At 30.2% G+C, this 12284-nt stretch overlaps 1 protein-coding gene across 1 annotated transcript; it reads left to right on the top strand.

Moving 5' to 3' along the window:
- The first annotated feature begins 6380 nt into the window (after positions 1–6380).
- Positions 6381–8324, top strand: LOC114380788. Its single transcript, XM_028339837.1, has 3 exons — positions 6381–6613; positions 6807–6928; positions 7629–8324. The coding sequence occupies exons 2-3, from the start codon at positions 6817–6819 to the stop codon at positions 7829–7831; spliced, it is 315 nt and encodes a 104-aa protein (XP_028195638.1). The 5' UTR covers positions 6381–6613; positions 6807–6816; the 3' UTR covers positions 7832–8324.
- The last annotated feature ends 3960 nt before the right edge of the window (positions 8325–12284 follow it).

Here is a 12284-nt window from a genome sequence, read left to right as displayed (position 1 = left end):
TAAATTTAAATAATAAATTTTATGATAATTAATTTTGATATAAATCATACGAAATATTTAATCTGTATATTTTTATAAAAATAAAAAATATTTACTATTAGAAAATTTAATATATATTAAATTTTGTAATAATAAATATATATTAAATTTAATATTTATATTTTTAATTATTAATATGTTAAATTATTCAATTGTGTGTTAATTTTTTTACTATTATAAAATTTAATATATATTAAATTTTATAATAATAAATATTTTTTATTTTTAAAAAGTATACAGATTAAATAATTTGTATGATTTATATCAAAATTAATTGTCACAAAATTTATTATTTAAATTTACATATCCATTTAATATTCATCAAAAAATTTAATATTATATATAACAACATTATTTATTTTATAATGTAATTGACTCATTAGCTTAATTGGTTAGAGCATTGAGTTAATAACCTGAAAATCACAATTTTGAGTCTTGCTTGGATTATTAATTTTAAATTAATTCATCATAAATGTTTTTCAGATTTTAGATTATTTTACATTGATAAAAAAAATAGATGAAAAAGTAATAATCGTATAAAATTAGTCTTATATTTTATTAATTCATTTATAAATTTTATTGTTTATTATTAATATTATAAAAAATATACATAAGAATTGATTAATATTATATTAAAAAATTAAAATAATTTTTTTTACACAACAACTATAATAATGATGGGAGTATAATTTTCGTGAGATAAAAAGACAAAATACTACAATGCAATCACAGATAAATACTCAAATGTGGGTCCTCATGCATGACTTAACTCCATCTGTTAATTTATGCTAGTGTAAGGGTGTGTTAGTGAACCATATGCAACTGACTTTGAAAATAAAGTTTCTCTCACGTTACTTTAGTTTTTGCGCTTTGGAACTTGTGTTTTTCTATAGAAGATAAGTTTTAACGATTAATCAAACACACATAAGTTGTATGAGATTCACTTAATAAAATATTATATATATATATATATATATATATATCAAAGAATGCTAACGATTCACTTTAAAATTAAAAGGTGTATGTTAGCACTTAATTCTTTTCGTTTGTACTAAAATATTATTCTCACTTTAAGTGCTAAAATAAAACCAATGAATATTCTGTGTGCTTTTCTTTTCGATCTACAATATAAAAAAAAAAAATTGATAACCAATGCATTACCATTCAGAGGTTTAAAAGATTCGGAACAGGCATCCGCCACCGAAACCACCGTCATTGTAAGCTTTTGCCGAAACCGAGCAATTGGAAGATGAATGAATATTCAGCCCCCAATTTGAAATAGAGATGACTGAGAGTCGAAATGCTCAAAGGCATGAGACTGAATTGCAGCCACAGACTACCGGAACGAAAACACATGGGTGATCAATGATCATGACATTTTAGGGTTCGAGGCAAAACAATAAACAAGTGCCTCTTAAATATTTCAGTATTTTAAAATATAAATATATGTTATAAAAATAAACGTGTAATTTCATTAAAAATAATATATTTTATTACATTGAGTAAATAGCATAATTTAGACAATCTTAAAAAATGTATTTTAATCAAGTCCATTACCATTATTTATCATCAATCTTTTTTAATCTTCTTGACTGTTCAATCTTTAGTAATTAATTTTAACTTGTTATTTTTACTATAGTATTACCACTACACTTTTGTTATTAATTTTTAAAGTAAATAATGAATTATTTCTCTCTTTTTTTTATGAAAATAAGGCTTTTAATTTATCTAGTACCAACTTCAACGGTTACTAACTAGATTAACTTCTTTTGTATCTGCATTTGGTTATGTGTTAGTATCACTTGTTTTCTTCGGCTTCCATATTATTCAATCACCTGGAAAAAAATTGTGTTGCTACCACAAAGGCATAAACTTAGAAAATAGTGAAATTATTTTAACAAAATTTGAATCTTCAAATAGTTGAAAATTTGAAATGAGATTAAGTCATTAATTGATTAATTGGAAGTTGAATAAGATAAGTTAGAGAAATAAAAAGGTCGCACATGTAGATTTTTTTTTGAAAATATTGAAGATGGAATTTTTTTGGGCTCCTTTTTTCAACATGGGCCCAATGTGGGTGCACTGTCAAACCATGCTCAGGGTTGGGTTGGGTCTGCGAGAACAAATAGATGACATGGGCAGCCGGGAGAGAGAAAAATAGGTTAATAAAATAAAATGAGATAATTAAACTAAAATAAATTTACGTAAATACATTTTAACTTAATTACAGTCATCTAAATAATAAAAAAAAGAAAGATTAGTTTGCCCAAATAAAAAGGTGTAAATTGCTAAATTACATCATTTATTATTTTTGTTGATTTATGTTAGCAGTTTCCGTGTAAGAGAAAAATATTATATATGAGTGAAAGAATTAAATATGTATCATTTAATCAAACATGAACGACTAAAATTTAATGTTATATAATCGTTTAAAAAATTATGTGAATTTTTAACATGAAATCTTAACTTTTCATATATGATTATATAGTTTAAATTTAATTATCTTTTTTTTTTCTTCGGCTTCCATATTATCCAATCTCCATGTTGGAAAAAAATCATGTTGTTACCACAAAGGCATAGACCTAGAATATAGTGAAATTATTTTAATATTTTAATAAAATTTGAATCTTCAAATAGTAGGAATGACATTAAGTCCATTAATTGGGAGTTGAATAAGATAAGTTAGAAAAATAAAAAGGTGGCACATGTAGATTTTTCTTTGAAAATATCGAAGTTGGAATTTTTTTGGGCTCCTTTTTCCAACATGGGCCCAATGCGGGTGCACGGTCAAACCATGCTCAGGGTCGGCTCTGTGAGAACAAGTGGATGACATGGGCAGCCGGGAGAGATAAAAATAGGTTAATAAAAAAATTAGATGAGATAATTAAACTAAAATAAATTTACGTAAATACCTTTTAACTTAATTACAGTCATCTAAATATAAAAAAGAGAGATTATTTTGCCCACATAAGAAGGTGTAAATTGCTAAATTACATCTTTTATTTTTTTAGATGTATGTTAGCGGTACCCTTATAAGAGAAAAGTATTGTATGTGAAAGTGAAAAAATTAAATATGGACCACCTAATTAAATATGAGAGATCAAGATTTGATGTTATATAACTATTTAAAAAGTTAAGTGAATTTTGAATATTAAATCCTAACTTTGTTGTTGCATTGCAACTACCATCACCTCTATGGCATGGACCATTTGGGTCACTTCAAACGAAGGAGGAGGAGGTCTAGCTGGTCTCACCATCCTAACGTAAGACCGAACCAAGTTAGATGGTAACTTTGACTAAAGCCTTATGCTCGTCACATCAAACACACACACATAACAAACATATCCTGGTCGGCTTGTTCCAAAAGATACGACAAGCTCTAATGCCACTATTGTAGTGATCCATCTTCACTATGAGTTTATAATACTAAAGTAGTCATAACTTTATTATGCTCCTATTAGAAATATTCAATTTTTTTAAAACTTTCCACTTACAAAACATACAGTTATACTATTCAAGCATTGTTTGATATTAGAACACAAGGTTATTATATGTAAAGTAAACTACAAGCTTCAAAAGGATTCCCTTTAAGGGAAAATATATATACAATAACCCAAAATACTATCATAAGGCCCTAAGTTGGTCCCCTTTAACATTATATGCGTAGCTAGTAGAAGGAAAGAGATCTCGACTCCTATTCCATCTTCTAGATCTAGGTCTTCAAGAAACTATATGATCTCCTGTAGCATCAGTACCATTTACTCTCGTGTCAAACACGATCATCACAACCATAAAATATCATACAAACAAAATGAAACACAAGGGTAAGCTTATATAAAAAAAAAAATCATACTATAAAAGAAACACAAGCATGGGGATATAGTTTTAAAGAGAAATTTGAATAAAACAATCATTCCCAAATCCATTAAAACATACGATACAATAAGCTCAATTCACACTTTAATCTCATATGCATAAGTAATTTGAATAAAACAATCATTCCCAAATCCATTAAAACATACGATACAATAAGCTCAATTCACACTTTAATCTCATATGCATAAGTATTATGTAATGATATGCTACACAAAACCATGGAGATTTCTACAAACTTTTGGACAGTCCCCAAAGGTACCACCCCCTACCATGGTTAAGTTCTCTAACCATAGTCCTTTGAGCTAACCTTATGGAAGTAGTTTGGTTTTTATCGAAAATAGACAAGTGTGGATAATGGTTTACCTCTGTAAGATTTGCATGACCTGACATTTATAGGATTTTGCCTACTCGTCTATTCTATAGGCCCATTCCCATTAGCTACCACCAAAACTTCCAGCATCAGGTTGAGAGCCCACCAAACACTCTTAACTTACGTGTCTACCCATATGCAATGCCATGCATGCATTGTTCATTAAACCACTATGGTACTACAAGTCCATTCTCAATCTTAACAACATACCTAGGAACTCATCTAGCATGTCCGTTAGTTCAACAAGACATTCTACACTCTCACAAATTATTAGTTTTTAGACCAATCATATTCCTAACATAGTTATAGGTTTCCAAAGCACAGTATACCCATAATTCTTTATGTTAATTTCACAATTAATCATATTCATTATTGAGATAAGAAAATGACTATTAATTATAATTTTGGAAACTCTATAGCCAAAACAAAAGAAGTGACAATTGACATTTTCGCTTAGCTAGCATTTCTGGTTAAGCCAAACTTGTATGTCTCTCTTAGCGAGCTAGTCTTGCTTAGTGAGTTCCATTTTTTTTTTGTCAATGAGGTTTGCTCGTTTAGTGAGAATGACTTGCTTAGTGAGTATTATGAAATTTCTAAAATCTTATAAATCTTTGCTCGCTTAGCAAGACTGCAAAATTCTACAGATTGTGATATGGCCTCAAAATAGAGCAACCTAGCCCCTAAATCCACACCAAAACCAAAATACGACTAATTTAACTTAAATACTTAACATTCAACAACCAAGCATCACAAAAATCAATATTCAAACTCAGTACAAACAACAAATTACATAATAAAAGCTCCCTTTACCCAAATCAAGGCCCTAAGGTTCCAAGCCCTTGTAAGAGGAAGGTGCAAGGAAAGGATGAAGTTGGTGAATTTTGAGTGAACCTCCTCATCTTGTGATCTAAGACCAACTAATAAGTCCTAGGCCAACATCAAAACAACTTCACAACAATATTCTAACACAACCCATAAGAAAGCTCATACAAAAAGTAAAAATGAGCTCAAGGGATCAAAAAGAGAAAAAATTGTTGCTTACCAACTGAAATCAAGTGAGAAGACTTTTGGGATTCAGGAAACCAAGCTCTTATTATGGGATTCTCACAATCATTTGCTCTCGATAAGGAAGGGATTCAAAGCACAAGAGGAATGAAGAGAAAAAGACATGATAAGGAATTGAGAGCTCTTCAAGTTGAAGGGGATTAGTAGAAGTGATAGATTACTTGTCCTATCTAACTCTCCTTTCTTCTATTTTCACCCCTCCTCTGATTTTTTTTGTAACCAACGTTAGGGCCCAAAATTGTTTGAGTCCATTAATACTTATATTACACCAAAGTTAAGCAAATTAAATTAACTAACGTATCAATTAACATAAAGTCATATATAATTTTATCTTACAATTAAAAAAAATACTTATTCACACAAGTAATAAAATCATTACATTGCGCTATGCATTAATAGTGTAAACCATTTTTACACTGTTACCTAATCATAAAAATTATCATTTGAATTATCTTAAGATAATTATACTAAAACAAATATTAACTAGTTCTCTAAATGCATTGATTAGGGAACTTAAAGTAAAAATGTTATAATTGTGAGATGGAAAATTGTATCATCTATGATTTTTTTATCTTCTTCTATAATTTACACAATAAATATTTTTCCTTTTTAGTTTTTTAATTAATATCCTAAAGATACTAGTTAACAAGACTCTTATTTTAAAAGTTAATAAATTTATTATATATGATAAGATGATTAAATAATTAGATAAAACTTTTTAAATTGTTATGCATAATTTTTTTTCTCTTTTCACTTTTTCTCTCTATCTCTCTCCTCCAATTCTCCAATGTTCAGGCATTAAATTTAAAAAAAAAAAAAATATTTTAACGTACAAAAAACTAGCTTTACTCCACTCATTTGGAATCCCGTTTTGGATGAAACATTTGACATTTGAGTAAGGGATAGCAAATGTTTGGTCCATTCCCCCCTCTGGGTTCAAAATCTCGCGGGTTGGGGGCACGTGGGATAATATCGTCACAAATCACAATGGCTGTTCGAAGCATAAGAAGCAACCACCAATAGCTGCTCTCCACATACATAGGAAGCGTCACAATCTCAACGACAGCCACACAGTTCAGCAACGGAACATGAGAGAGACACGTGGTACACCCACGATGGCGCTTTCCGTTGCAACAAGTCCTTGAATCGAAGAAGCATGAGTTTATGAAAACAACTTACCTGGTTGTTCCGTTCCTCACAACGATTGAGTTGTCCCTCCCTTACGCCGAGGAACACACACACAAAAAAAAAAAAAACTTATCGGTTAGTTAGTTTTATTAGTTCCTCTTTCCCAACAACAACTCTTCTTGTTTTTACCGATTCCACGTTTTGTTTTTCTAGTTTTCTTTTATAAGATGCTTGCGTTCTGATTTTGAATTCACTTTTCGTCATTTTCATTTATAAGGGTAATTGAAAATCTGAACATTTTTTTGTGGGGTATTGAAATGAATTGTAGCATTGTGAGCATGATGGAGGAGATGGAAGTTTCTCGGCGGGTGGAGTGGTGGCAGAACATGATGTACCCAGTACGAAGGGTTTGGTTTGTCGTCGCCACGCGCCTCGGCATTCGCAAAAATGGTAAAGACCTCTTCTTTTCATTTGTTTCCATCAATTTCTTTCTTTCTTTCTTTTTATGTTAATGTGATTGCAAGTGTGGTTGGGATTTTGAATGTGTTGGTATATTTTAAATGATCTTGGATTGCCTCTGTTCGTTAGTAATGTGTTTTAGATGTCATTTTGGTCAAAATTAGTCTATATTTGATGAATTTTCTCTCTAACTCATAAGTCATATCTTATTTTTCGGATCGGACCAAATGCACCAACTATACAAAATATGAAGACTAAAACATTATTTTTAAAGTATATAGATGAAGACCAATTTTGATAGAAAATTGAGAGATTCGAAACATATTTTACCTTTTAGTTGTTTTAGTTGTTTTAGTGATGGCTTCATAATCTGAAGATTACTTATTCTGACGATTTTGATTAAGCATTCTTATGCGGTTTAATTTTAAAATTGGGGAAAAAGGGGTTGGGGTGAAATTAATTAGCATGTTTTTTAAAGCAATATGCAATGTGATTTCAATCAAGTTAATGGTGCTTTTCAAGAACGATATACTAGGGGTTTAATTCAGTTCAGTTGGTTGCACATAATTATTGTAAATCCTGCTATCTGTCTTTGATACCTACAGATAAAAAAAAAAATTACAATGTTAAGGTGTTTAGGGGTCTTTGTGAATTGTGATTAATAATGTTTGGGAAATAAATAAAATTGCAGGGTTACTGAAGCTAAGGCATGATGTGAGGGCATGTGAATATGAGGACATTCGAGTGATGTGGGAGATACTGAACAGAAACGAATCAGAGTTTGGTCATTCTTCTAGCTCTAGGAAAGGCAACAACAACAATAACAACAAGAAGGGGCATTGCTGGAAGTTGTTGAGGTGGGCAAGGTGTGCTCCATATATGTGCCGCGCCTGATCATAATTGCTGTGTACGTGAGTGAGTCTTTTCTCTTCACAGAACAAAAATCCAACCTGTGCGTTGATTTGGTTTTTGCTTCAATCATGAATAAAGAGTTCTGAGTCAGAGGGGTTCGTGTAGAACACGGTTCTCTTTTCCTTTGAATCAACCAACTCAACCATATGTAAATATCAACCGCATGCATCCACCAAGTCGATGTGACCATCTCTTACTCCATCCATGTGCTTAATTAGTGTGGTATCAAAATTGTTATATGTGTAGTTTGTGCTGTGTTTTATCATCATCTTGGTATGTTCAACCAGAGGTTCATGTATTGCTTTTAGAGATCCATGAATCATGTCTATCTCTGGCTTTCTGCTTGGTTTTTGTATCGGAAACTATCTGCATTCAGAAGAAGAAGGCATATAAATATGTGTAGTTATTATAAATATTCGGAATCTCATGTGCATCAAATACTTCAATATGCATATTATATGTTCTTTTTTAATTATTAAGTTTCACTTCATTTGGAGAATATACGTTATATATGCTTGATTGTTTGCATAATTGAGATTTAAATTTCTTGTTCCAAATATTAAAGTAATTTAAATGTCGGCAAAGTTACTTTTAACTTTTTCTTTTTTTCAAGAGATTTTTCTTTCTTTCCTTTCAATTATATTGAATTGTTTTGGACACACTTGGTGACTTGAGTTTCAGGTTAGGGACATGAATTTATTACTTTTTTGGCACAGACACGAATACGTTACGTTACTTTACTTTAGCTAAACGGGTAAATTAATTGAATGCTAATGATGGGAATGGTTGAAAGTGGATCAAATTACCCCCACAAACAAACTTAAGGGAATAAAATTCACTGTACACGAACAAATTTTTTTACTAATTAGTTTACAAAATTTTGAAACTATTTATAAAAAAGGGTAAAACAAAATTTTAAAAAAAAGAAGATAAGTGTGTGAATTGTAATCATGATTTTTGTCACTACCACATTTATATATGTATGTGTATAGCACACATATCTTGTGTTTCACGTGTGTAATGTTTCACGTGTATAAGACGAGACATATGTTAATAAGATATATAAAATATATATCATTTGTCATTATTTAGAGTTATAAGATTGGTTTGATAGTAAAAAAAAAGGAGAAAAAGTTTGTGGGTTTGATTTTTCCCACTAATAAAAAAAAGTTTAACAATTAGCAACTAAGACCCTATTTGAGGTGATTTTTAGTTTTTAGTTTATAAATTTTAAAAATTAACAAACAATTAGCAACTAAGACATTGTTCCCTGCCTCGTTGATGCGGCGTTTTAGGGCTTCAATCCCGTGGAGGACGATGCGATCCTCCTCGGCCTTGGATCGGGACTCGCAGGTGGACTTTATGAGTTCTAGAAACTCCTTTGAGTTGTCATGATTATTGGACCCCATTGCTATTGCTAGCTCCCTCCCCACCAGCGTCTCTGCTCCACCTTTGAATGTATGAGAAGAAGAAGAGTCTGAAAGAATGTTGCGACAACAACACACAGCCACCTTTGAATGTATGAGAAGAAGAAGAGTCTGAAAGAATGTTGCGACAACAACACACAGCGTTGTTTGGAACTTTTGGGTGTCGGAGAAGCTTTATAAACACACACTTTAGTGTCACGTTGGATAGTCTACGTGACACTAAAATTGTCAACAATGTACCTCACTATTGGCGTTACTTTCAAATATAACGACAAAGATAGAGACTATTTTTTACATTTTAAAAAGATAGGGACTAATTTGTAAAATGGATACAAAGACAAGGATCAAAATCCCTATTCACTTGAAAAAAAATTGTTTGGTTGAACTAATCATGTGCAATTTTCTTTTCAAAGTTCATGTTTTATAATAAACTTAGGCATTATATCAGCTAAAACATCTCAAAGTTCATTTGGACATTAGATCAAACACATAACTTGCAACTCATAAATTAGTTCAAAACAAATAAAAAAACATAATATCATTCAAACAAAATGCAAAAAGACTCATATAGCATTATCCAGATAAAATAAAGTAGTGGATAGTGCTACACAGATCACAATTATTATAAACAGAACCACTATATTACAAAAAGGATAGAAAGTAAAAAGCTTACATCTTTACCAGCGACCATTAAACTTTCAACAACAACTGCAAAATTTTAAAAATATTGAAAACATGGTTGTTAAACCATCTTTAAAAATCCATTAATGTAAATATAAAACAAACCATGAGTCCATAGATAGAAACATGCTTACAAAGTGAGGTGAGCTTATTGAGTTTATTGAGTTTTAAGACGTGCAGAAGCTTCATGCAGCAGAGGATGAAAATGCAAAAATGAGCTAAGGTGACAGCAAATAGAAGTGCGATAAGATAGAAAAAACACAAGAATTCAAAAAGAAGGTTGTTAAACAATAGATAATATACCATTAACCCATGTATAATATAGAGCATGAGACGATACATAGAAAAACCCTTACTAAGTAAGGTAAGCTTCTTGAATCAGCATAGGTTGAGACCCTTACTACAATGGAGAATGAAAATGCAGGATCCTGTTTAGGTTGCCGAACATGCAACTAGAATAGAGAAATGAGGTTGAAAGAAAACTAATCGAAAGTTAAACACAAAGGTTGAAATGGAAACACAATAACTGATATCTGGTTGGGATTTTTGCTATAGTATGCAGAATCAACATAGCTACCCTAGGTCACCAAATAGGTCTGGAAGCTAGTGAGATGAAAGCTTCTGTTTTTGAAATTGAAATTGAAATTTGAAATGAGCCACAAAATGGTAGTAGAACGAAGAAGATGAGGAAGGTCAACATGGGTCTTTGAAGATGAGCTTCAGCAACGTGACCTATGAGGCCTGCAACCTAACGTCGCCGTAACCTAGCCTATTAAATTTGAAAATGAAATTTGGAGAAAATCGTGAAGGTGACGCATGGGAGAAGTAGTCATTCTTTTATTACTAAAGAAGATAAACAAGATTTATGAAAAGGATATTTAAATAATCTCAAATCTCCTTTTCTCTTTCGTTTTCCGTTGTGATGAGGAAGTGCACTTGCTCTCACAATGTCATGATGCCAATAGCAGCCCATAAAGTGAATTAAATAGTCAAACACAACAATTCCCAAATAGCCAAAAACATGAATAAAATTGGAAAGAGAGAAGGGGCTTGCAGCAGCAGTGGAGGTGGGAGGACGAAAGGGAGGGGCACGGAGAGACAGAAGATGAAACTTCTCCTCCGACTTTCGCAATTGGATTTCTCGTCTATGGAACTCTCCAAATACACAATCTCGCTGGAAACGTGTTGCAGCCTCAACAAAAAGAAACCATGACGGAAAGTGGAAAAGAGAAAAAGAGACTTTGAATTAATTGTTTTTTAAAAATAAAATAAATTAAAAGTATATTGTTGTCCTTTAATATATACTAACATAAATAAAAAGAAGTCTTGTCAACAAATGTTTTTAGGGTATTCATTAAAAAAAAAAATTTAAAAATATATTTATTATGTAAATTATAAAAAATGTAAAAGAAAATCATGAACAACACAATTTTTTTTTCATAATAAAAATATTTATATTTAAATTTTTTAATCAATATCCTTAAAAAATTAATAGTATTTTTCAAAGAAAAATTATGTTTTTTTTCAAATAAAAAGATATTGGATGTTAGCATACATCTTCTATTTTTTAAGTGGATTTATGTCAACATTTCCTTTTATATAGAGAGATAAAAATTATAATTACATAAATTTTACAATATTATATCACATGTTTAACACATAATTTTATTTGTAGATTATTATATTACTAAAATATTTTTTGACATAATTATTATTAAAATAATTTATTAAATACTGAATTAATAAAGTTAAAAAATAATTTAATAATTTTTTGAATTAAAATATATTTAATTTTTAAATGAGAAAAAAGGTCAAACTCAACATGAGATACAATTAGGAAATAAAATAAATAAATGAAAATAAAAAGAAAAAGACAAAGAATTGAGCTGGACGAAGAAGGCACATTCTTTAATGTGAATGTGGTCAAAATAGTAAATAGAACGAAATTGATATTTATTTTGAAATTGAAATAAAAAAACAAAAAAATAAGGTCAAAGTTGAGTTTCACACAATGACTTAACTAAAAACAACTACATGTCTTTTCTATTTTTGTTTGATTTAATACAAATCTAATTCCTTTTCTAGGTAACTCTCCTTTCTTATTTATTTCACATTTTTATCATTATAAAGTCTCACTCATATCATATTCAACAAAGCTTTGTTGCTTATGATGATATTTGACGTGCTCTTAGTTTGAGGCTATGAGATAATAACAAATCTTTGTGTCTCACCTAATAAACATGAGATGTTGTTCATGTGGCTGTTTTTTTTTTTATATATATAAATGTTAATTTTGTTAGTAGAAATAACTAAATCTACCTCATATC

Source organism: Glycine soja, chromosome 13 (assembly GCF_004193775.1).
Source record: "Glycine soja cultivar W05 chromosome 13, ASM419377v2, whole genome shotgun sequence".
Lineage (NCBI taxonomy): Eukaryota > Viridiplantae > Streptophyta > Magnoliopsida > Fabales > Fabaceae > Glycine > Glycine soja.
The sequence above is the reverse complement of the archived record's forward strand: the minus strand, read 5'-3'. Positions and strand labels throughout refer to the sequence as shown.

What these genes read in the sequence shown, in the direction of transcription:
- LOC114380788 (XM_028339837.1), top strand. Translation starts at nt 6,817, where the DNA reads ATGATGGAGGAGATGGAAGTTTCTCGGCGGGTGGAGTGGTGGCAGAAC. An exon ending in CCTCGGCATTCGCAAAAATG is followed by an intron (nt 6,929 to 7,628) that starts GTAAAGACCTCT and finishes ATAAAATTGCAG; the next exon opens with GGTTACTGAAGCTAAGGCAT.